Source organism: Hypomesus transpacificus, chromosome 7 (genome assembly GCF_021917145.1).
Source record: "Hypomesus transpacificus isolate Combined female chromosome 7, fHypTra1, whole genome shotgun sequence".
In the NCBI taxonomy this organism is placed as follows: Eukaryota; Metazoa; Chordata; class Actinopteri; order Osmeriformes; family Osmeridae; genus Hypomesus; species Hypomesus transpacificus.
In genome coordinates this window covers 543,229-568,855 of record NC_061066.1, presented here as the reverse complement: position 1 = coordinate 568,855, position 25,627 = coordinate 543,229, and the positions used below count along the sequence as shown (strand labels likewise).

The 25,627-nt window shown below is 40.4% G+C and overlaps 3 protein-coding genes across 6 annotated transcripts; 2 read left to right on the top strand and 1 right to left on the bottom strand.

The window, feature by feature from the left end:
- The first annotated feature begins 97 nt into the window (after nucleotides 1–97).
- dram1 (DNA-damage regulated autophagy modulator 1) lies at nucleotides 98–2,975 on the top strand. 2 transcript variants are annotated; one of them, XM_047023141.1, is made up of 7 exons: nucleotides 98–493; nucleotides 1,057–1,124; nucleotides 1,435–1,577; nucleotides 1,703–1,880; nucleotides 1,998–2,056; nucleotides 2,151–2,243; nucleotides 2,343–2,973. In XM_047023141.1, exons 1-7 carry the CDS (start codon nucleotides 363–365, stop codon nucleotides 2,388–2,390), a joined length of 720 nt encoding a protein of 239 aa, XP_046879097.1. In that variant the 5' UTR covers nucleotides 98–362; the 3' UTR covers nucleotides 2,391–2,973. The 2 variants fall into 2 exon arrangements, with proteins under 2 accessions (XP_046879097.1, XP_046879098.1); XM_047023142.1 differs by having other exon boundaries at nucleotides 109–493; nucleotides 1,534–1,577; nucleotides 2,343–2,975.
- A 21-nt stretch (nucleotides 2,976–2,996) lies between these two features.
- washc3 (WASH complex subunit 3) lies at nucleotides 2,997–5,553 on the bottom strand. Its single transcript, XM_047023143.1, has 7 exons — nucleotides 5,361–5,553; nucleotides 4,954–5,052; nucleotides 4,784–4,849; nucleotides 4,545–4,679; nucleotides 4,352–4,465; nucleotides 4,203–4,267; nucleotides 2,997–4,073 (listed from the first exon to the last, which is right to left on the bottom strand). Exons 1-7 carry the CDS (start codon nucleotides 5,409–5,411, stop codon nucleotides 3,980–3,982), a joined length of 624 nt encoding a protein of 207 aa, XP_046879099.1. The 5' UTR covers nucleotides 5,412–5,553; the 3' UTR covers nucleotides 2,997–3,979.
- Nucleotides 5,554–9,691: 4,138 nt separating this feature from the next.
- On the top strand, nucleotides 9,692–23,094 carry igf1 (insulin-like growth factor 1). 3 transcript variants are annotated; one of them, XM_047022951.1, is made up of 5 exons: nucleotides 9,692–9,971; nucleotides 11,301–11,460; nucleotides 17,995–18,257; nucleotides 18,554–18,592; nucleotides 19,971–23,094. In XM_047022951.1, exons 1-5 carry the CDS (start codon nucleotides 9,924–9,926, stop codon nucleotides 20,028–20,030), a joined length of 570 nt encoding a protein of 189 aa, XP_046878907.1. In that variant the 5' UTR covers nucleotides 9,692–9,923; the 3' UTR covers nucleotides 20,031–23,094. The 3 variants fall into 3 exon arrangements, with proteins under 3 accessions (XP_046878907.1, XP_046878909.1, XP_046878908.1); XM_047022953.1 differs by having other exon boundaries at nucleotides 9,706–9,971; nucleotides 17,995–18,176; XM_047022952.1 differs by lacking the exon at nucleotides 18,554–18,592 and having other exon boundaries at nucleotides 9,706–9,971.
- Nucleotides 23,095–25,627: the final 2,533 nt, after the last annotated feature.

The window sequence follows — 25,627 nt, the reverse complement described above, 5'->3', positions numbered from 1 at the left end:
GAGAGAGAGACAAAGAGAGAGAGAGGGAGAGAGAGAGAGAGAGACGAAGAGAGAGAGAGAGAGAGAGAGAGAGAGAGAGAGAGAGAGAGAGAGAGAGAGAGAGAGAGAGAGAGAGAGAGAGAGCATGAAATGAATGACAGACACAAAATTAAGATTGAGGAAGATGTTACAATTGAAAGGAAGTAGCTTATTCTTGCTTGTACACAAACGTGTGCATATATATTGTTTCTGTAAGAGATGTCGCTAAACAATTGAAATGGTCAAAAACAAAAACACTGAATAACTTTGTAGGTGTTGCTTAATAATACCACTTAATCTTCGCGAGTTTCCAGCTGTAATCTAACTTTTCTGAATGTATCGACATGCTTTGGTTTATGGAAGGAATGTGCTTTTGGCCATCATTTTTGGTCATTTCGTCCTCAAGCACTTTTATCGTTTCATATGTAATAGCATTGTTTAAACGAGATATTGATGTTATATTTCCATACATTAGGTAAGTAGACAAAAACTATTTTTCCTGGTTTATCCTTTTCAATATGCGATAATAGCCTATTCTGTAATGTCGTCGTTTATAGCCAACTTTGTAATTCTGAAAATTGTGAATTCTTGCTCTAAGAGAAGGCAGAATTGGTTTAATTTTGAGTTCTGGATAAGAGGGTCAAATGACTAAATGAGTTAACTGTATGGCAATCCGTTTTATCATTTGACCAATGAATTGTTGAAATCAACTCGAATTTTTTATATCAACAATTGCATTTCGGATATATATAACTGACTTTTTTAGGTTTTACAAATGAACGGAAAACACACTATACGTTCCTTTGAATCAGTTTCGTTTTCTGTAGTATTTGTAATAGGATTCCAGGCAGGGAGCTGCAGCCTACAACTACAACCGTGTCCTTACATGGCCTCTGTCTCAAATTCTTTCAAAAGGGCCAATGTTTACTCTACGCCTTAAGATAATGCCCGTGCCTTAAAAATGTATTTGACAAAATACAACGAATTGCAATTAATGATGTAACCCACCGCTAACACTTGACATTTTCCCTCTAAAAGTGACACTGGAGCCAACCCACCGGAGAGCTGCATTTTTGGCTTGATGACAGCAATCACTTCATTTACAGGTGAAAAGAAAGAAAGAGAAAAGGAAAATGTGATGGAAGGTCATTGCAGGCCAATTCAATTTTGGGTTTCCCATGGCAAAACGCTTGTCACTCTTCCCCTTTTCCAGAAACTGAAAGCAGAAACGTACAGTTAATCATGAGAGGGGTGTGACATGTTACTATAGTTAGCATCAGATGTTAAAACCAGTTAAATTGTAAGAATACTTATAATTTACATATATAAAAAATCCATGCAAGCTGTTCTGAACATAAAATATGAACCACATAATGTGTATTTGAGACTTAATGCACCATGCTAAATGACCTACAGGTATGGTCACCATGTATGCCAGGTACAAGTTTGTGGAGAAACTAAGTGAGAGGGAAGATGTTGTGCCCCCATGTCTGAATAAGACTGCTTTCTGGATAGGAATGCTGTCTTGTCTGGGGATGAGTTGTGTTGCCACTTTTCAGGCAAGTTTCATTGAGGAAGGATTTTGCTTGAAAGAATAAATGATTTCTCAATTTTTAACTATAAAAATCTGAATGATGTTAGCAGCTTGTGAATGACCCCTCTATTGTGTGATTTGTCTTTTCAGGAAACCACGGTAACGGCAGTTCATGATGCAGGAGCTCTGCTATTCTTTGTGTGTGGTGTGGTTTACACCATACTACAGTCTGTTATTTCATATTGTGCTCACCCCTTTGGATGCTCCACAACCCTGTTCTACACACGTGTGGCTATTGCCACCATTGCATTCCTGGCGGCTTTCCCCAGTATCCTTGGAAATAATAATAAATAATGACATTATTTATGTATAACAATAAATAATCAAACATGATTTTTAAAATTACATTACATAGGTCTACTTTATGTTCTTAACTGTCATCCAGCAATAATTTGCGCTGGTTTTGTGACACAAACCAGTCTGCACAGAAACACAGGGGACAAGGTGTAGTATTAACACATATTTATTCAGTCCTTTAAGATAGTCTCTAAGGAGTCTGTTACCATTACCCTTTGTCTCTTTGTCTATATCATTCCAGGACTTTGTTTTCCATCTTGTGAGTGCGGTGTGTGAGTGGATTGTGGCCTTCAGTTTTGTCTTCTTCTTCTTCACATACATTCAGGATTTCAAAGTGAGTTTCAACGATTGCTTTGTCATAATGATAGGAATATTGGGTATTAAAATTGGATCGTGTAATATCATTTTCACTTTTTCTCTTTTTTTCTTGCAGATGTTTACATTAAAAATTAGGACAGAGTTTGTGGAATATTCATATTAATCATTTGAACTGACAACTTTTTCACATCACATTTTAATCAAAAGTTACTGTATTTTATTACAAAATGTATTTTACTAATCCATGAATCCATGTGCATATTGCCTTGAAACTGATAAACATTCTGAGATTGGCACATTACTGTAATACTGTATGACTGACAATTCCTGATGCGCTAAGGCATGGTCAGCAATCAAAACTGACCAGAGCTTACTCTTACTGTGATACATGAACCGCTTAGTGATCGAAATGATATTTTATTGTTTGTAGTAAAGTAGAACTTCAAGCTGTCTGACACAGCCCACTTCCTCTTACTTACAGCCAAGTTAATGATAAGGCAAACACATGATCAATGTGGCAAGTAAGGGTAGGTCAGTTTTGTGGAAGGTAATCACAAGATCAAGTGGACTTGTGAACACTGACCACACTGTACTGTTCAGCTACAGCCAATAATAAAATTGAAAAGAAAATGGACATCATTGTATTTCCTAATTTGGTGCTACAGTACTTGCTGAAACTTGAAGTTATGAGTTTACGTATAAAATGAAAAAATTAAATGCACTCCAGTCTAAAATGTGTTAATATTTATTTCAAACATTGCTTAATACAGTAATGTCAATGGGCCTACATTTGTAAACAAAGTGCTTTCCAGTTTTTCTGACTGCCTTAAGACACTCATAATCATATCAAACCCATTCAGCTGTGGCCATCCATACACATTTGCTGATGCTTTCATTTACATTACATTATTTTTTGTCTTGACACTTGACCACATATCAGGTCTGCCAATGTAACTAAAGATCCAAGGCTTGCTAAGCATATCTGGTCACACAAGGTTAGATCATTATTTCAATTAAATATGTTTATGTAACCTTTACAATATCATTGATTCACTTTGCAAATAGTGGTGTATAGTTTGATACATTTACCCAACAGTGCAACCATGTTAAAGTATTCTTGACAGCCAAGACACAATAAGTTATACATTTCAGTGTCTCACTGGATAACATTAGTCGCCTACTGTTTAACATGAAATTCCTCATACAGTAGCAGTGGTAGTGTAAGACAGTACCATTTTCAAAATATTAACACAGGCTTGATTCTCTCTTACACAAACACACAAAAACATTCAGTACAGACACAATACAAAACAATCAATGTATGTGGCTGTTAAACAACTTATTGTATAGGGATTGGAATGTTTTTATAAGCAGGCACATTTGCCCAATGCATATTAAAGAAAAATGCTAAATGATAACTATGTGATTCTGTTTTGTCTCACTATAAGATTCCTGTCGATAAAAACTCCACTACCCAGATACCTGAACATTGGAACTTTATCATTTGAAAATCTCACTCACTCACTCTTTGCTGATGCAGCTACTTAATAATCTGCTTTTTTGTGCGTCTCAAACTTTCCTTCAAATGATTCAGTCATGAAACTCTGATGGGACTGGACATTCCTTTCTGCAGTCCTTCCAGTTAGGAACACAGACATCCTGCCATGCATGCACAGCACAGTGCAAAGTCCTGGATCATTAATGACCAGGGAGGGGCGGTCCATAGAGGAGTGTCATGGCGATATGGAGAGATCAGTCGCTGAAAGATGATTCGCTGCCAGAGCTATCATCATCTGCCTCCGTTGTGTTTTTCTTACCACTGTCAGGCACAGGTGCATCTGGTGTGCTGCAATGATAAGGAAGGACAGAAAAGTGAAAAGGGTCCAAAAAAGGTCTGCCTTTAAATATCACATTCCAACCAATTTAAGTACAAAAGTACATATGTTTTTAACAACAGTGGACTGAGTCGACTCACTCGAGAAGGTTGGGATCCAGTCCTTCCAAAACCATCTTGTTCTTTATTGCCATAACTGGGACACCCTGTCAAAGAATGTTTCGTTATCTTTTTATTTTTTTACGTGAAATAATTTTCGATTCAGATTGAGTAGGTTCTCCAAGACTTACCACTTGTACCATTTTCAGATAACGGGCATACCGTTCGTCCTTGGCCACAGTGACTACATTCTCTGCCAATTCACCTTTCTGTTCCTGAGCAGGTTCGGGGACAATCTGAGATGTCTGGGACACAGGACATTCATCTTACATACCGATGAGAGAGGTTTTGTGTAACGGAATGTGTAACTGAAAAAACAAATACCTCTGCTGGTACTACCGGTAGAGATGAAGGTATCTGAACTTCATTTAGAACAGGTACTAGACCATTGGCCTCTGTCGTTTGCTGTTGACCAACCCCATCCACTCTGACATCTTCCAAACCAGGGATAGAGGATAGCTACGTTTACCGATATAATACACTTCTGTTAGTACACAAGCCTCCATAACTTGTCATCACAAACCCTATGAAATGAATATTTTTCTTCAGGCTGGGTGACCCACCTTTGCTTCCAAAATACTGAGGGTTGTTTCGATCTGCTGTATCCGAAGTGATATGTTGGCAAGTTTCTGTACAGAAAGGAGAGGAACATTGTATCTCTCAGTAGGCTAATGTCCAAGAAAACTGAAAGAGGCCACGGAGAACATGCTGAGCAGAGTGCACATAGGCCTACCTCTTCACAAACAACCGAAAAGCGATTGAGGAATCGGACTGTGTGGACAATAAACTGGTTGAGATAGGCAACGACTCTCCTCTGCTGAATTGCTGGGACCTGGATGGAATATAATGTATGCTGGGTAAGTATTCAGTCAAACACATTTAGTAAGAAAGAGACAACATGTTATATAAGCAAGATATGTGGCCTCGTTTATGATTACCGTTAGCCTATAATGGACTGAACTTCAACCGTTTAAGGTAGGCTATTTAAATTTAAAACATAGGGTAACTACCGCGGCAGGAGTTTCGCTTATGGAGCGATTCTGTACATGGAAACTCCGTGCATTGTAGTTACCCTGAGTTGCAAATCGTGCAAACCTTATTTGTGACTTAGCTTTAGTTTATTAATTTGCAAGGACTAACCTTGGTCAAATCGATTCCAGATCCCACAATAGGTAGTCCGTCTTCGTCCATGTTTAATCTCAGTCAGTCAACTGGCTAGATGTTTTAAATGTAAAAACAACTTGTGTATATAGCTTCTAGATCAAAAAGAATAGCTTTCCAAAGGGATATGTTTCATGTGACCACACTGTGACCAAATGTACACGTCATACACAGACTCTCTCTTTTTCCGGGTTCACGAACCAATGAGGTGCTCTGTTATTTTTTCGCATTCGCATTTGATGAATTTCTCAAACTAAACACAAGGTGGCAGTAGAGTAGAAGTGGTCAAATATTTCGTAAGGTTGAGAAGGATGAGACTGCTGTTCCGAAAGAGCCTGCATGAGGGCGTTTCGTACCACTCTTTCAGAAGGTTTTATCATGGCGTTGTTGTTAGTAGATACACAATGAGTTCCAAATAATGTACATGATACTGATAGGCTGCGTAGACTATCTAAATGAGTTTCTCAGATTCTAAAGAATGTGAATGTGTTACCATTAATTGTGCACAAGTTAAATCAAATGGGGAAAAAATACTCAAGCAAGGGACTCAATCAATCAATCGGTTATGTTATGTTCTGTTTGTTGGGGGGAAAGGCAACCCACAAAATTACAAAATGCAAAGGACCATACATATCTGGAGACTAAATATCAATACCATTCTAAAGACTAAACTGAGGCGAGGGAACCAAAATCTGCTGGTTTTAACGATGACCTCTTTATGAACTAAAAGAAATCGTATTTTTCTCAATCCAAAGGCCAGTCCATTCACTTTAACCTGATCCCTGAATGTTTCCGTTTTTTTAATAAATTGATCATAAACAACTCTAAAAGCCCAACTCATGCCAACTCAACATTGCTCAGAAACAGCAGCACAAAGTTGTCCCCCACTTTCATCAAAAAAGCTATCATGTTAGAGAATCAAAGTTGACCTGAGTCAGACCCTACTCAGATAGTGTTGGGAGCAGATCACTGTTCTTTTAAACTAGCAGCATATTGATTTATATGGGGCTGTAATTGTTTCAGTGTGTCCTGGATGACTCCCCCATAATTGAGGCCTGGCAAACCCCTTTCTCCTTGACATGGTCGGTGCCAGGGAGCGGGCAAAGGAGCACCACGCCCACTATCCTCCGCCAACCAGGCAGCAAGCAGTAGATTGTTACCCCCGAATAACCCTCTCTTCCTCCCAGTGTGGGGAGTAAGCTGCTCTGTCAGAGTTCTCATATATGATTCACACATGCATCCCCACTGCTCTGCTCTTGAATAATTACTATGATGATGATGATGATGATGATGATAATAAGGATTAAATTATTCTGAAATGGCTTTCCAAGCATGGGTTGTTTTTTTGTAATTCATCGTCACTATGGGAATTGATGAAGCCAGGGTTGTAAAATGTGGTGTAATGGCATTGTTTACTACCTCCATACATGTGTCCATTTGTCTTTGGAAAGTTTAAACGTGTTATGTACTCATACAAATGTTTATGTCTACACACTAAACCACTTTGAAAGGGTTTAAAAAGATAGTGATAATAACCTTTTATTTTCTGGAGCTTGTTACAGTGCTAGAAGGATAGAAAAGCCTTCGGACACTTGGCTAACTCAGCATTTTCCTAGAATCTGGTGAGTTCATCAATCAGACACACACAGTTAAACTATCATAGAACTGTATTTGAATTAGGAATGTCATCACCAACAGTCACCATTGTGGAAATGTGTTTCCTTTTTCACTAAAACACGCTTACCCCTACATGTTGCCATGGCAACGTGCAGTATCAAAAGAGACATTCCCTTTTCCGCCTGAGCTATGACACACGTAACTTTTTCCTTGTTGACCAATAGGATATGTCCCTGCAAAACACCTTAAAAAGACATCAATAATGCACTCTTCAATTTAACAGAAAACCATAAACATTGTTCAAAAAGGGGTGGACTAAAACCTCAAATAATTCACTTCCTCTCTTGTATGCAATATTTAACCTTGTTTTATATTTTTATACAACAGATATTGTGGCTTCATAACTCCAACTAATCAGAGTGAGAGAAATGAATGTAATCAGTGGGATGAAGAATATGAAGTCTTGATAGAACTGGACTGTCTATACGCGTCCTCGGGTGAACTCCTCTGTGTACCCAGACACATTTCTGGCCTAAAGTCCCCTCCTTCCTGGGTACCAGTTCTGCTCTCTACACACCTCTCCACTTTGTCCATTAATACACTTTTGTACACACAGTGGTGAATGCCTTTGACGCTGTTTGTGAAATAGCTCTCTTTCAGGAACTTTCAGTGCTGAATCTCTCTCCTCTCTTCACATTGATTAGTATGCTACTCCATTGTCCTCACCTCTGGCCTGACATGGGCATGTTTGGGAGGTTGGGCCAGACAGAGGATGCTGTCAGCCCTTCCTTTTCCCCTGGAAGCCCTGGGAGTGAAAACAAGCCTTTAGCTGGTCAATGAGTTCACTGGGGTGGGTGGTGCCTAGGGGGTGTGTGTGGGGGGGAGGAGGGAGTGGTTTGGACAGACAGACAAAGAGAGAGAGAGCAAGATAGAGAGGGCAAAGAAAGAGAGAAAAACAGAAAGAGAGACAGCAGGAGAAAGAGAGAATAAGAGAGAGAAAAGGGAGGGGAAGAGGGGGCTGGCAAGGAGACAGCCCTGAGTGCTGCATATTAGAGGGGGAGAAGAGGGAAGGTCAGCACAATGCATCAGCAGAGAGTTCCATCAATAGTACAGCAGCAGTGACGACAGCAACACCCAGCACTGTGATAATCCACTGATATCATTGACAACTTTCTCTGACAAAAGACCAAGAAGGGTCAACGTCTAACACATTTTAAGACATTATATTTGAGAACTATAAAATGCCAGAGCTTTCTTTTCCTGGCATCAGGGACTCTAACCCTGATTCTAACAAGGTCACCCTCTGGTTTTCAAAGCAGCTCTGTCTTTCATCAGAAGAGCATCATCATATTCCGAGCTCCTGAGAGTGGAACAATCCACCTGGGACTTGAAATAGAGACATAGAGAGCACATCCTGCCTCTTCTGTGCCAGTCAGCAAGTCAGAGATTATGATGTCAAATGTTTGAAAGAGAGAGAGCCACTAAGGTTATGCAGTGACTGGCTTCAGAATGAACCCAATCTCCTTAGAACTGTAAGCTACATATTCAACCCTAGCAGACAAGAGGATTTGAAATGGGGTGAGGACATGTTCTTAGTTATCTGGGCTTGAAACCAAGGAATTATTGCACTGCTATTAGTCATAGGTAAAAAATAAAAATGGACTGTTTCACATGCTTCTGTATGACATTATTTGAAGTGATTCAATTCATAAAATAATTTTTCAATTGGACATGAATGAATAAATCAATTTTTTTTCAAAAAGTTGCTCTGCCCGTTCAATAAACAACTAACCTGTGTGCTTTGACCCCACATTAGTGCTACTACTGTAGATGTATCCTTACAAGTAACATATTTGGTTCAATGTAGATCTGACCTTGTTTGTGCAGTGCACTTATAACTGTGTCTTAGCTATGTGAGGATCTCCTTCTTCATGATTGGGTCAGCAATGATCTCCTGTTTAGTCACTGAATCAGTGTTGTTCTTCTTTGTTTGCTAAAATGAACTCTCCTTAAGCCAATGAACTCTCTTCAAAACAGACTGCCCCTAGCTGGAAGCATATACAACGAATCTTCAAAGTAATGCAAAATGTATTGTCTTATATATCTGAAGTCCACATTGTGGTTCCATTTGTGGGATGTCAAGTCACAGTGTTAGTCTTAAAATGAGTCTGATAAAGTCTGATAAAATGGAATTAAGTTCAAGTCGAGGTGTCATATTGTCGAGACATATTAGCATAGTCTTTATGAAGCATGAATCAATGAATAAAGAGGTATATCTGTTCATTCATTTTGATTTGTGGGTTGTCTTATTCTAATGAGGACAACGATTAATCACAATGAAAAAATGAATTCATTTGTTAAACATTTTAATTTTGATACTGGAAGGTTACAGGTGAATTAATATAAATGCAAGGCATTTCATGGCGAAAGCAACCCAAATTACGCACGGGCGCGCAGTGAACAAAATAATGGTATTTTCAAAACCTTCAACAATTAATTCAGATTTCTTCACCCAACAGTTTTTGATGGCGCGGGTGGAACTGTGGCGCTTGATCTTGACTTGAACTACCAACCAAGTCTTAAAGAGATCAAAATTCAATCCCGTTCTAAGAAAAAGAGAAATGACGTTATTTGAATATGTGCCCAAAATCCTTAATGAATAACTTAGAACGAGGAGAAGGCAAATGCTGCCCCAGCTGTTTCCTGTTGAAAATGTCTGTGTAATGTAGATAAATGTGAGGGATTTTCTCTCTAAATCCGTCTCCTGTTCGCTAAATCTCACTTCTCCAAAACGAGCCTGCGCAATGGAACAAAGTCGGAATATTGAGATGTGACATTGCCTGCATCCATCCTCTTTCTCGCTGTTTTTAATGACTTCAAACAAGTTCATTTTTGCTGGGCTTTGTCGTGCGGAGACCCGTGGGGATGTCTAGCGGTCATTCCTCCAAGTGGCATTTATGTGATGTCTTCAAGGTAACTTATCTGATTTAATTTGACACCAGATTGTCACTTTGGTCATTCAGTTATTACATTTTTGCAGAAAGCAACCAGATTTATGTTCAGATTAATATAACAAATCAATAAAAAGCTTCGTTCTGGTATTGCATACGATTTAGGATTAGATACTGTAAAAAATGTTACGCATTAAGGCTTTTTCAGAATTGATCAGGAAAATTAAATGTATTTAAATGCATGCGCTGGAGAGCATCCCCAATTGTTTTCAAATAGAAATATAGGAATTCCCCCCCTCTACTTTAATTGACTTTCTGGGGATCTCCTGATAGACTATCTACGTGCATGAGTTAGCACACTCCTTGGATATGAATGCTTTTCCAGAATCATCATTATGTTTGCGCAGTGCGCTCCGGTGTCATTTTCATAATCATAAACCCTTATGCAGCGTTACTCAACTTTCACTGTCATTTCTCCTGACTCTGCATTGATTCTGTTAATGACCAATAATTAAAAAAAAAAACTTTAAAGGGGATGACTTAAGAAGTCTTAAAAGCGCTATTTGGGAACGGAGACTATGTGGTAAGAGTTTGATGTAGATGGATCCTGTGTTTATTCTCTTTATTATGTATATTTGGCCCACTTAGCTTCCTCTGCTGGGTCTGGCGGGATAGCCGTTTTCCATCTCATATTTGGATAGGCAAGATCCGGGCCTCATAAACCATCGTTTTTTGTGCTAAAACTAAGAGCGTTACAATATTGCTGTCAGTGTGCTAGGCAAATGAACAATTTCAAAGACATAATTTGGCACAGATCATTTTAGTTGCGCATGCTGATGCTGAGTAACCTGACAGGTCCTTGCATAACGCAGGTATTTTCCAATATCACAGATGTTATGGCAAGAAGCCTTTAGTCAACTATCTTGGACGAGACAAGGCAAAGTGTGACTGCATGGTCCGAACTGAAATGCAGCCCTCTACTCAAGACAGGGCGCTTGCCGGTCACAGCGCATCCTTTAAACGAAGGCTTTTATTTACACGATGGATGATTCAAGATACAACTAATATTTTGTTGCCCAAACGGAGGCATAGCTAGTGACACGGCAAATATGTTCTAATTGAAGTCTTATCTAGTTTGGCCCATACGTTGTCACAATCTGTCCTGGCGGGTTGACACCTGTTCCCTCACCTTCGGTTTGGCAGCTGTTAGTGCTAGGCTGTATAAGGTAGCGTACAGCCTAATAAAACTACTTTGGTTTTGAATGTGGAATTATCTTTAGATGCCATGTGACCAACCTGCTACGCCGTCGTTCTAACCAACTAAATGCTTCCTTCTTCCCATTGTGCGCAGTGTGCGATGTGCTGTATCTCCTGTACCCACACCCTTTCACTACTGCTGTGCGTCGTAGCCCTGATTCCGGCGGCAACAGGGGCAGGGCCAGAGACCCTGTGTGGGGCGGAGCTGGTCGACACGCTGCAGTTTGTATGTGGAGACAGAGGCTTTTATTTCAGTAAGTGCATCTTTTACTTATTAATAAAGGATTGCGGCTTCTATCCCATTGCTCTTATGCGCACCTCATGAATAAATAAAGAGCATATTCTTCATGTTTCCTTTACTTTCTGATATGGACCCACACACCCCCGCTTCTCGCGGGTTCTGTCTTGGTTTCTTAACTCGTATTAAACAATTCAAATTATATTATCAGAGAAGACAGCAGTATATATCCAAGCTTAGTTTTCTTAATTACTGATTGGAATGTGCTTACGACCTAGTTCAATATAGTATGGCATGGTGCCCAGTTCTTGACGCAGAAATGAGATAGTATGGGTGTTACAAAGAGGTAAATGACGTGCAGAATGATGCTTAACAGGAATATAGTATATTTTTCTCATGGCAAATCGCAGCTCCTTCCAAGAGGAAAAGGACTAAGTGGAATTTGGCTTAATATCTATAAGAAAGAGGAGGGAAAAACTCCATGTTGCAGTGAACTTCTTTCCACAGAGAGAGGGGGGGGGGGGGGGGGGTGGAGAGAGAGGGGGGGGAGAGAGAGGGGGAGAGAGAGGAGGAGAGAGAGCACAGCTATCCAAAGAAAACCCCACAATAAGAATCCAGGATTGAAATCTTTTGTTTCCATTAGAGACACAAAAGCCAGAGCAAGATGACTAAAATGGAGCTGCTGATGCAAGGTGCTGGGTGCTCTCCCTCAATGATAGTAATACTGCTGTGTACCCTGGTTCCCTTCTTTGGGAGAAATAGAGCTACAGACCCAGAATGGGTTCTCTGGCATCATATACTGACTTGGCACTAGCAAACACTGTAGCCTATGTCAAGCCCATGCAGTTCTCAAATGCTGAACAACTGTGGTGTTTTTATGTGGACAGCTATCATGTTCCCATTGTGCAGCAATGTGCACAGACATGTCAATCTTCTTGTCAATCACATTTTATACCACTGACTGTTTGTTCTATAAAAGGGTGAGAGTTGAGAACATAGACGCACGTAACATGAGTGATGACTTTGTGTAAATGTACTGATATATTTAAGATGTGTAAAGATTTTGATGAGGTGTGATGGTGTCCAAGTGATTTGATGAGGTGAGACTGAATGGATTTAATATGGACTGGGAATATTAAATTGATTCATTTTTCTCTTTTTTTATAGTTTTTTTAATATCACATAGTCTATATATAAATGTTTAACAGTAGGCCACCACTCAACATGTGGTTGATGAACTGAATACCGGACAATGGCAAAGGAACTAACCGGTTTGCCCTCTTAATCCCCAGACCTCAACTGACCTGTTCTGTAACTGTGTAAATGAGTTCATGGAGGTTTGGGCCTTGACGGCATTACCCTATACTGAGCAGTCACAGAACTGCAAATTATCCATCCATCAATGCCACAGTCGCTTGTGTTTCAGAAAGGAGGGCATTCCTTGCACACTATACTTTTTCAAGAAGACGATGAGCTATGTGTACCAGGGTGCTGGTTGTGGAAAATAGGCCTCTCTCCTGCTGTCAGATGGAAACACATTCAAAACGATGACTCTTTAGGTGAGATATCTGGAGAATCCATTTTGGTTCAGCACTGGGGAGTGTGACAGCTGGGCCCAGCCTGAACTCTTACCCTCCAGTCTGCCTATGTTGAACTTGGCAAACCCCAAGGTGATGATGTGTTGTCAGAGGGTGTTGCAGTGACACTGGGCTCTCTGTGGTGAAAGTCAGTGCCAATCCACCTTACCTCGTGTCACTGGTAAAGTAGCTGCACTTGCATTTCAAGTGTTCAGATTTCATTACCCTGACAGAAATGTGAAATACTACTCGGTGGAAATTTTGTATTTTTATATATATATCTACCTTTTTTATGTAGTGTGGTCTCCAAAAAGAGGGAAAAAATGCATAACTATAGTCAGTTTTTCCAATTATTAGCCTGACCTAGAAATCCTCAGTTGTCTTTGTAATGCCTTAGCAGGCAGAATCATGAGTTGTGTCGAAGAGGATATGTAGATAGGCATTCCATGAATTATATACTGGGGTCTCTTGGCCAGGGACATTGTCTTCATTGCCCTAAAGTGACATCCATTTCCTGCTGAAATGCATCCTGGGATACATACTCAGTTTAACATCTGCGCCCCCTGCGATCAATGCCCTCCATTGATCGCAGGGGGAACAAGGTCAAAAGGAATTACAACAGAATAAAAATGAAGAATGACTTCTCAGCTACTTGTCTCTTAGTAGCTGCCTCCCCCAACATGTAATATAAACCCAAGTCTAAATCTAAGAGGTAGTTAGGTACTATTAATCACCCACTGTACATTTTTGCTTGTCTATGAAATACAACCTGTTGGAGATTTTAAACACGATTATTCTTTTAAATTATTTTGTTTCACAAACCCTTAAGGACCGTTTGGATTTGGATTTACCATTTGAAAGTGAACCAATCTCAGACAAAGAGAAGATTTCTGATAAAAAAATATTATATAAATGCCTCAAGGCATTTATTTTAGGGCTGTGCCATCCTCTACTAGCAGCATGTGAAATGAACAAGGAATGAAGAGGTGGGTAGTAAATTGCTTTTAAGCAAGCATAGATGAGACTTTCTTAGCCTTTGTCTCCTTCTGTTATACTTGAAGCAGCTGGAGCCAAGAGTGTTAGAACGTGTAAACAGCACATCAGCTACATGCACACACACACGCACGCACGCACACACACACAGCTAGGCCTTGTCCTTGAGCAGCAGGGGATTACAGGGATTACAGGATGATCAGGATGCCCCCCCCCCCCCCCCCCCCCCACCCAGTTTTTCTCTGGACCTGAACACACAGCGGAAGGCACTCAGCATTAAAGAAAAGCCTCCTGTGTTCACTTCATCACGGAAAAAAGGTGTCGTTTTCCAACGAGGGATGAAATAAAAACTCTGACCCTGTCTGAATTACTACTCAGCTGAACAAAGAGGCACCACATGAAAAGAACAGGCATGGGCCTCTGCATTCAGGCTGAAGGTGTTTTGAGAACTCCTGGGGTGCTGCAATGTACATCATACTTAACCTTAATAACTCCATCATAACATTTAAATGTCACTCAATTTATATGTCATATAGCTTTTCATTTATCCATCCATATACCTATAACCATATCTCTGACCTGCATTGAGGCTAGCAAATGAAAGCTAGACCCTGGTAAAATGTTTAGATCTGTCTACTCAGAGCTTGCCAAGTACATGTCATGTTATTTTCTGTAGATACATCAGCGGCATCTTGCATGTCCTGTCCCCTGGGGGTGTGGCTCACTACTTAGAGACAGATCATGTAGGCCTGTGCCTTTCAATACTCCGTTTTAATTGCGTAACAAAAGAAGACGAAACTCAGTTGAAAATGAGAAGAAAAATGTAGTTTGGCTATAAACGCTTTGTGGTACCAGTGATAAAGAGCTAGTTTCCAGGTCTATAGCAGTTTTCGTAGTCCCAGTCCAGCCATAAACTCCCTGACACTCTGCAGGCAGTGCGCTGCACTGACCAAGAATCCACTTTTTTTATTGACCACGGCGAGGCCTTAAAACTGCGATCCTTGCTGTGCCACTCTGGATGGGGCGAATCCAGCAGTCTCTTTCCAGCGCTACTCCTTTGAGGAATGCTTGCTATATGCAATATCTCCAGCAGAGTCATGGACTCGACTTCTCAAGTAGCCAGATGGCGGGTCGACCTCACCATGACTTTTCTCACTTGTCTGTCAGGCAAACTATGACTTGTTCAAAATAATATTAACTGTTGATTATGTTATCACTATCAGAGGCATTGGGTTTGAGATGTCGTCACTGTGTTGGGAGGCTGTCGTCTCTAACTTAGTATGTCTGTTATTTTATGTATGTTTGTGGATTTTTGCATGCATCTTTTCAAGCAGCTATAGCACTTATTATTAGCACTACTTGTTTTGATCTACATGCCAATCATCAATCAAGTGTGACATGATGCAGGAACTCACTATTCCTTACACCACCATTCGTCCCTCGAGTCATTACATACTTGACATATCTGTGAGATGGCACAAAAAGGGAGTGGGTCTTCTCTCTTCCCCCACCCCATGATGGAGGCGTGCATCATAGCAAACAACATCAAAACAAAATTGTTCCCTAATCTGTCGTGACTGCCTACTACGAGAGACAAACAAAAGAAGTGTCCACTAATCTGATCTGAATGTCAGCGAACAAACGAAAAAACAATGGCTTTCCTAATGGATCCCCCCTTAAACTGGCAATCTTTGAGGCTCAGTCTGATAGGAAAGGTTGTTTTCCCTATTTGTTTACCACAGCTCACGGACTAAAACTCTGTTTATGGGGATTACAGTGATCCCTTCAAAATACGGCATAGAAACTATTTAACCTGATTATTCAGCTTTTTAATACTTGCTTCAGCTGATTATTCTGCATGTTAAAAACTGTGCCAGCTGATTTGTCTCTCCCCTCCCGCTGTTTGTTCAGCAGGGTTACAGGGCTATTTTGAGAATAATAGCGGATGTTAATTTGTGAGGCTTTATTTGAAGGAATTGGAAAACAGTCCAAAGAACTACGCACAGTCGACTTCTGGCTTGCAACAACCTGTCTGCTTGCAAGATCACAAGCTAAGGCTCAGCATCATGTCTCTCTCTCCCAGAGGTGCTTGTTAGACAACAAGAACCGTGATTAAGAAGGCAATTCATAGTAGACTGTATTATTCAAACCATGTTCCAGACCAGAGGGGAGAATTAGAGACCTCTTTGTAAGACTTTAAAATATAAGATATAGCACTAGTTCTAGATAACTTTAATAACTTCTCTACAGAACAACATACAGCACAACTCCTTCCCTCATTCCCGCCTTCCTTTCCTTTTCTCTCACTCTGTCCCCTCCATCATCCTATGGGACACTGTGCCCAGGGACCTGAGATGCTGCATGGGTTTCTGAATGGGACCTCCACGCTATCCAAAACAACATTGTCAGGATAAGGCAGGCAAAGAGAAGAAGTTAATGTACTTTGTCAGCACTGGCAGGCTTCTGAGCCAAGAGCTATTAACTCTGAGAGGGAAAGGCATTTCCTCCTTGTAAATGCCACATTAAATTATTATTATTTCATTTGGTAACAGGGAAAAGCCTAGCAGGGCTATATTGCCCAGGGTGACGTGGGAATTTTAAATGGAGAGTGGGATATTTTATAAAGGCCACTGATAGAACGTGGGTTTTGGATAAAAAGTAGCTGTTGACATTCAGGTGTGCAACGTGACATTCATCTCCTTCCATCATACTGAGAACATGGAGGTTAAAAAGGTTAAAACAGAAGTGCTGAGATTGGAAAGATGGTAAGCAATACTGAAGGACAGCAGACTTCCAAGGAATGTAATTTCTGTCTCTCTTGTGGCCCTCAAAAACACCTACGGTATGAAGCTGGGTGTTGTTTGTTCCCACCTACTGTGTGATATCCAGAGATAGACTGGCTCCCGGAAAGTCAGCATGTGAAGCCTATCTGGATATCCAGATGAAAATATGAATGAAAAGTGGAAGCTTAGCCAACAGGGGGCGGGACTTCAGGCCGCCTGGTTGCTGAGGGCTGATTGGGCCCACCTGGCTTGAGGTTTGGCCTTGCTTGCAGGGCCGCAGGGTAAAAGACACCAGGTCTGAAATGGCCAAACGTGATATTCTCAACATTTGGGTGACGGTGACCCCCTTTTACTGGGAAACAGCTGCCAAAAAAGGTCCACTTGGAGCAATGTGATACCCTGTAAATTTTAGACTGAAGAAATCCATGTCATTAACGCTGTCCGTATATCAGAATAATCAGGCCCAAGACCTGGCTGTTAGCACTCAGCTATTACAGGCTCCAGAGCCTGGCTACAAGCCACAAGTTGTTACAGCTTTGTGATTAATTATTCTCATAGATATAAGACCTTGGAGAAAAACCTGCTCTATAAAAGTTGGGCTACATCCAACATCTAAATGTCTGCCTGTAAACCCATTGGCTTTTTCTAAAGCACCTGTACAGGGACGTCTGTGTGTTGTTTTTTGTCCTCATACAAGCATATGATAGCTACATATCAAATGAAAAGACGGAAGGTATCGGTCATCAATGCAGTTGAATCATGTAACAGGAGGAATATTTAAAAGCCCAACAGCAGCGATAGATTGAGGTGGGATGATGCACTGTGTATGTGATATAAGAAAGTACTCCACCTAAATGAAGTTTGTACCAAACGCTTAACCATAACTCTGCCCATAACCATATTCAGTGTCCTTGTGAATTAATTATATATAGAATTGGCTTGGACTGTCAATTTGTCTTATTCAGCAACATCATACATACTGAAATGGAGACCTAGTGCTAAGAGGTTATGTTATCCTGTGTATTGACCTCTACTGCCTCCTTTTGATTTATATGCAAATACATTTGAACTCATTATTGACATGGATATCCAGACGATAGGTCCCAAACAGCAAGATGTTGCTATCTACTCTGTTTGAGGCACTGTGACAGAATAATGATACACGTTGATTCCTAAAGTATTTTCTCTCCTTCCCAGACAAACCGGCAGGCTATGGGCCCAGTGCTCGGCGGTCACATAACCGTGGCATTGTGGACGAGTGCTGCTTCCGGAGCTGTGAGCTAAGGCGGCTGGAGATGTACTGTGCACCTGCCAAGCCTGACAAGGCAGCTCGCTCTGTCCGTGCACAACGCCACACAGACATGCCGAGAACACCTAAGGTTAGTACCCCAGGGCACAAAGTGGACAAGAGCACAGAGCGTAGGACAGCACAGCACCCAGACAAGACTAAAAGCAAGAAGGTGAGCACAGCGCCAAACCGATATACACCAAAACAAAGGTCATAGTTGACAACAGTCAGGGACGCATAAAAAGAATGCATAGAGGTGGCTTGCAAGGCTTTAACATTGGTTCATTATGTCATATCCCACAACAGCTTCAGAAAATGATAGAAGTTGACTTGGTTAAGAATACAATTCATTTGAATGTACCCTTCAAATATTTTAGAAGATTGATCTTCCATTGATGGGCAGTAAACTGCCTGTTACACAATAGGAAGCAAATCTATCACATCTAAATTGCTTTATTGTCCCCACAGAAACCTATATCTGGGCATAGTAGTCACCCTTCTTGCAAGGTATGTCACTCCCTGAACTTGTGATGGGACTTGATGTAAGCCACAGCATGGTGTGAATGGGCCATGATAGGCCATATTTAAAGCATGCTTGTGATTAACACTTGGATCATTTGGATCTGTTACATCATTTGCATGAAGTATTTTGGTATTTATTACGTATGGGATCACTGTTACATTGCCTTAAGACCAATCAAGGGAAAGATATACAATGTAATAATTGCCATATTCTCCAGCAGAATGTAAACATGATGAACACACAGGTTAAAATAATATTTAAGGATGAAGTAAAGTAAATATGAAATAAAATGAACAAGTTTGATTATTAATTTTGAGTCATGAGTTTTTTGAACATCCCTCAACAAAGTTCAGATGCCAGACAATCCTGATGGTTCTTGCAACAGCATCATATTGGCATTGATGGACACAACAAATTAAAGTCAACACAACAAAAGTAGCTATCATCACACCTGTATTCCTATCTTAAATCGACACCTTATACTCTTGGTGGTAAAGGTGTAGTCTTGGAAGAATTAAGACGTAAAGTTCTGTTCACTGCATTCCATGGTAAACACCTGCTCCTTTGTTGAAAGGCCCGCCAAGGAAATAGTGAGGAAGAGAACTGGTGACTGAAGTCAGGTAGTCTAGAAAGATCTTTTGAAGGTCAGTTGTAAAGATCAGAAAGCAATACAATGCAGAGTAGAGGGGGTCGCCCCCCTTTTCTTTCCCTTGTTTGGCTTGATGGTGTCAAGAAGGGCTGATTGTGTACTTGTGATATGGTTGGAAGACACACCCACATTCTCAACTATGGGTTTGTGAGAGGGAAGATTATGCAAGTGTATATCAAACACTTTACAAAGCCAGTGCAGCATATAGAGTCTGTTAAAATAGAGACACTCATCACCAAACCAATAAGTGCTAGACTGCATATTTAACTAGTCCCAAAATAGGAAACAGTGAGGACAAGATGTAGAGATTTTGATTTCTAGCTTCCAACCTGTGTCCCAGTGTTATACTTTCTCTGTACTCTTCCATTAGTAAAGAAGGACTAAGTGGTTTTTGTGGTAGACCTGCAGGCACTCTCCCTCCCAGGGCATATTCTGCTCTTACTGTACTGTACATCATGTGCTGAAATCCCAGCCTCTGGTTTTAACAGGTTGGTATGTGCATGGTCCAAGAATAAGGCATACAGTACACATTGAAATAGCAGCAGACACAACGTCAGTCCAAGGCTTGTGGAATGTGGCAACAGAATGTACAAAACCTGTCCATTACATTTCAGAGGGTAGGATTTATTTAGTAGGGAAGGATTTATGACCCCAGGAGTTTTCTTACTTTTCCATTGCTTAACTGAATTTGTTTTCTTCTTTGTTTTCTTTAGGAGGTCCATCAGAAAAACTCAAGTCGAGGGAACACAGGAGGCAGAAACTACAGAATGTAGGGGACCACAGAATGTAGGGGACCACAGACGGGCCGATGGTGCATAGGGAGGAGAGAAGGGTGTGGCCTTACCTGGTGCCCCTATGGAATGGTTCACTGTAAAACAAAACAAAAAAATCAAAATGGAGAAATGGTACAATAAGCTCTATGTTTGATATAAACCTGACATTTTAAGTGCTGGGCTATGTGAGAGGTGTCCTGATTATTTAATACACCCCACCCACTGCACCATTTCATGTTAGTATGAATTCTCTATGTCAAATCAATCAATGTAACAGACTAGTTTAGCTGCTGAGACACATACAAGATCTTATTATTCCTCCATGTGTAAGTAGTGCTCCATTGCTGCTGGAATGGTCTGACATTTTTGGGGCAACAACCAGTCGGAGAGCAGCTAACAGAGGTCTGTCGCTTCGTTGGGATGTTCTCATTTCCTGATCTCTGAAGAGTTGAATCTTACACTGAGAGGTTTGGCCGTGTTAGGTAAGATCAAGCTTCTGTTTTCAAGATTGATAGAGTGATTCCATTTTATTGGAGTGTCATGCATTTGTCAGAAGAAGACACTGTTTCACAATTTAAGGTACTGAATGACTAAGGTTTTAGAGATGGAATCCCATATTCACACATAATATTTGTCGATTAGACAGTCAAGAAATCGGAGTAGAGCTTTAGGTGTCCTAGAAAAGGGATGGCCTAAATCTGATTCATTATCATACATGACTAACAGGGGGAAAATAATAGTTTGATTGAAAAAGAAAATGCAGTACCACATAAAGTTGATCACAGGTGAAAGAGTCACATTTAAGTCATATTTCAAGTTGAGAGAAAACACTTAACCCTAGGGCTAACCCTAACCCTAACCCATAATAATGCTATTCTCAAATGTAGATGTTTGATTAGAAAGAGATTCCCTGTGTCAAACACTTAGTATTGTCAAAAACTGGGGCCAATACAGAGGACAGAGAAGCCAAAGAATAGCCACTAAAAGGAGGATCAATGATTAATTTGAATAGGTCTACAGTCTTTCATTTGTTAGCTTAGGGAGACAGGGACCTTGGTTACTTTTCTAACAATTTGGACTGCACGTTTTTTTTATTAAAAAAGAGAGACCAATGACCTCCAAACCAAAGTACACTCAAATCACATATGCATACACACCTATACACAAACACATACACAAAAATCTGCAGTCTTCAAATGCTGTCACACGTCCTCAATCCCATTTACTCTTTTTCACATTCAGACCATGTTACTGTATAATAAATCAGAGCTCTGCTACTAAGAGCAAGGTTCACACACACTGGCTCCATCAAAACCCTGTTCTGAGAAGTCCTGTGGTTGTCCCAGGACTGCGAGGAAGGGCTGCTTACACAATCCTCCATGTGGATGATAGTCCAGTCCCATTCTAGTAACCAGATTAGACAGCGTATCTCTGGCACTGCCTCCTCTGTCTGTGTCTGTATAATCAACCAATACTCCCATTTATGTTATCCTATGCATTCTTCCTCTATCATTTTACATGATGGTTTCATATAGCAAAACCGTATTAAGAAAATCCTATCCACTGTTTAATGGTGCTATTTTGTAGTTTGTTACTTGCAAGGGTTTGGCTGAAAAAAAGAAAACAAAGCGTGAGATGGAAATGCTTCTTGTTGGAGGTCTTCCCTTTTGCACAGCCTTGTGGCCACCATTTAATAGTGTTTTTATTTGTAAGCTATTTCAATAAGGTAGTAGTGTAAGCGAGCAAATGTATTTGTGTGAAATCTGTGAATGCATGGAAAAATATCATGTTGTGGTCCCAAGAAGGTAAAACGCTATTTTTTCTACTGTTTTTAAATTATTGTTGTTACTCAACATGGATCCCTATGCCAAATGACTTGACAAAAAGTACTGTGAACTGTGATCTTCCAATAATGTTAAAGTGTTATAAGTCATAGTGTACTTTTGTCTGTCATGAAATGTGTGTACATGAACTTCATTCATCTGAAAGCCCGGGTTATTGACTATTGCAAACACTTGGGTAGGTATGAGTATGAGTAAGGCAGAGATTCATTCAGAGAGTCATTTTATTTTAAATTATATCCATGTCCTCCATTAGTGACAGTGAATCATACCATGAAACAAATGCTATTCCTAGTGCCCATATGATGGGTGTGTATTTGGTCATACATTAACTGGGGTCAGATGCTCTATGTAAAGGTTAACTGAATTTTCTGACCCTTGACTCCTATCAACATATTATATGTATGGATGCCTCTCCCATTTTTACCAATGAAGATGCATGTTGTTTTAGACAAGGGCTGCGTTGTTGCTGTGGTCAGCCAATGATTGTCCTCCTTAGTCATATCACCAGACTATGATACCAAAGACCCTTTGATTAAAACACAGCCTCACTTGCTTCAATACAGCTTAGTAATTATCTACAAACTATCTATGAAAAGTGTCAACTAAACTGTTGACCAACTTCAATACTTTTTAATCAATTATAAGCCATCACTATTCATTGAAGTTAGCTCCATCACATACATTTTTCAGCAATGCTAAAGCTGCTTGAGTTGACAACCAGTCATTCATTTAGACATGAACAAGTCTGTTCTCTGAAACAAAGCTAAAGATGCAGTTATGTGAGGCTGAATGCAAAGTTGAGAGATATCTTTTTGGCATCTTTAGAGGCAGACATGTATAAAACTGCAATCAAAACTCTTGTGACTGAGATTAATGTCTCTGCCTCCGGTCCTCCAATACAATCATGAAAATACAGTTTAACAGATTTGTGTTACAATTTACATTACAATGGCTGATGTTTTAATTGAGAGAAAAGTAATTGATAACTTCCCAAGAGAATAAAATGTTCCTAATTACAATTGGAAACCACAATGTTACTCTAGTGAGCTCTTCAGTACAACACAGTATTGTCATAGGACTTCAAAGCTCACTATAAAAAAAAACAGTTTGATTAAAGTGCTGTTATTCTGGCACTCGATTGATTGCTTTCTGTAGGAAAATGTTTAAATACTGACAGATTGTTCACCATTCCTGCTGAATAAAACCACTTGTCAACATTATTACACTGACTGGACATTTATTTACTGACTGCTTGATGCTGGATGATGGAACTGAATTGTCCAAGTGAAATGCTTCTATTCTATATCAAATCTTACAAGCACACCATCAGCACTATTACATAATAATACACAATTGATATTGCTATCTACACAAAGAGACAACTCTGTAGGAGAAAGCTAGTGGATACGGGCATGGACTGCTGGATGAGAACAAAGGAGACTTGTCTCTGAGCATGTGCAAATTCTATGAAGGAGGATAACTGTCAGATGTACAGTATATCAGCCCATAAATTAGATTGGAAATCTTTTCACCAGTCTGAAACTAAACACACTCTCCATGACAAAGTGATACTTCCTAAAAAATGGCATGTTCTGCCAAAGAAAACAGAGTTGATGTGGGTGTACCGAGGGTAGAGCTTCATGTTCAGGTCTTTGGAGGACGAACACAGTGACAGGACAAAGCTTTCAGTTACTGTCAGCACTTTTTAATGAATATATAGCGGAACAATCAAGTCATTTTCACTGATAAATTGGCCGCCTGGCTGGCATTCAGCAAGACCTTACAGTTTGAAATGTGGAGTAGGGGGTTGGCAGGCATCTGGTCCAACTATCGTGGATGGTATTTCACCCCACCAAACCTCCTAATACAGGATCAGTTATCAGTCCAAGATAGTGAAATTGCTGTGTGCAAGCTACACAGATTAAGTTCAAATAAATCTTCAAGTAACCCCTGATAAATTGCTTGCTGATGCTGGATGACCTGAGTACTTCAGTCCATTGTGGCTACCTAAAAATCGTGACGCTTGCAAATCGATACCAAATACCTATGTTCATGAAATTCCAAATGTGACAACAAAACAAATTGATGAGGTACAATTTGTTATTCTATTCCAGTGCAACTCTATCTTAACATTCAACTGAATGATTTTAGAGAAACAGAGACAGCTTCCCAATTAATTTTTAGCTCACAGAATTGAGTGCACCTCAGGACACAGATTTTGGACCCAGCCCAAAATTGAATCTGTTCCCCCACTACTTACATACCCTATTGACTTTAGAATGGACTTGTGGTTTATTCCAATACAAGCTTCAGTTTTCTCTTCTTTTTGTTTTGTGTGGCAAACAATCCTCTTCATTCATTTCTAACACAGGCTAGGAAACATTTATTTTATACTCCATTAGTCTTTCAGTCACACTGTTCTACCCACCTGGACAACAACAATATTTCAATTATCTTTGGCTTAGGGGCTCTGGACATAGGTATCATAATCATTGGTCAAATACTCAGTTGTGATTGGAAAAGTAGCCCTAAATGGCCATCATAAAGAAACCCTTATCCCACATGCACTCTAAATGCCTTTAATTCACTGTAACAACGAGCAAGCAGGCAAGTGTATGAAATGCCCATCCATGCCCACTCATGATTCTGTAGGGGGTTAAATATTGGCGAAACAACCAAAACTAATTCCCCTATGGTTTAAAGGAAGATGGGAAACTGAACAGTGTATTTACATTAACCAAATAATGCCAATATCAATGGAATTACTGTTATTTGACTCTATGGGTTAAATCAGAGCAAGAACGGTCAAAGTAAGGTTAAATGAAATAAACATTATATAACATTGCAAATGAATGAAATCAATTACAAGGCAAACATGTTACAAAATGAAGGTTAATTCTGACCTACGCTACCATGATTACTGTAAACCAAAGATAGAAAGCAAGATGTGAGGAAGGAGAATGAGTACAAGGACAAGCCAGAGCTGAGAAGGCCTCAGGAGATCAAGAATCCACAGAAAAATGCTACAATTCCCTTTATACACAAGAACCACCAGTCAGACCACTTCTTGACCCTTACTTATCAATATATGACTAGCAGTGCTACAGTAAGGTAAGCCCCCTTAGGCTGCCCGACCTGATTGAGACGGTGGGCAGAGCCGTTGGAGCACTGACTGTGAACTTACAGCAGAATAGGGAGTACAACAGGGATAAGTTCGCGGCTCAGCAAAGAAGGTTTGAGGATCTGGAGGCCTTCCTGAAGGGTGGACGTGAAAATTGAGTCGCATCTACTCGTCTAAACATCTACACCAATCTCATCTACTTTCGGCCCCGTAACCAGCTCAGGCCTTGGCCAAGGCCGTTGCTGGAAAACAACTCCCCTGGAGAGCGCTGAAGCGAGACCATCTTGCCTTCCCTTCCCACTCCCCCACCATCAACATCTGTGGCTTGGTCTCTACCCGGGTCATGACCAAGGACGTCTCCTTGCCAACACTATCTGCATAGAGAGACTCGGACTGATTGTGGCCTAGGTCGAGGGCGCCAACCCAGACCTACTCACACACTAACTTTCACCTACTACAGATACCACCACCCCCCCACCCCCATCCAACGCCTTCGATTGCTTTTCCCTGGGTGGCTGGCGGGTCTGTGTCCAGCGCCTATTACGGTCGCAGGTCCAGATGCTGCTGGTCTACCCCACCGCCCTTTCCCATTGCAAGTGTTTGTAATGTTGTGTTGTTAATGTTTGTGGGCT

Coding starts and splice junctions, on each gene's coding strand:
- dram1 (XM_047023141.1), top strand. CDS start 363: ATGCTTTGGTTTATGGAAGGAATGTGCTTTTGGCCATCATTTTTGGTC. Junction 1,125..1,434: donor AGCAATCACTTCATTTACAG/GTGAAAAGAAAG, acceptor AATGACCTACAG/GTATGGTCACCATGTATGCC. Junction 1,881..1,997: donor ATTCCTGGCGGCTTTCCCCA/GTATCCTTGGAA, acceptor ACTGTCATCCAG/CAATAATTTGCGCTGGTTTT.
- igf1 (XM_047022951.1), top strand. CDS start 9,924: ATGTCTAGCGGTCATTCCTCCAAGTGGCATTTATGTGATGTCTTCAAG. Junction 11,461..17,994: donor AGACAGAGGCTTTTATTTCA/GTAAGTGCATCT, acceptor TCTCCTTCCCAG/ACAAACCGGCAGGCTATGGG. Junction 18,258..18,553: donor ACAAGACTAAAAGCAAGAAG/GTGAGCACAGCG, acceptor TTGTCCCCACAG/AAACCTATATCTGGGCATAG.
- washc3 (XM_047023143.1), bottom strand. CDS start 5,411: ATGGACGAAGACGGACTACCTATTGTGGGATCTGGAATCGATTTGACC. Junction 4,850..4,953: donor TTTCGGTTGTTTGTGAAGAG/GTAGGCCTATGT, acceptor CTTTCTGTACAG/AAACTTGCCAACATATCACT. Junction 4,680..4,783: donor TCAGTATTTTGGAAGCAAAG/GTGGGTCACCCA, acceptor CGGTAAACGTAG/CTATCCTCTATCCCTGGTTT.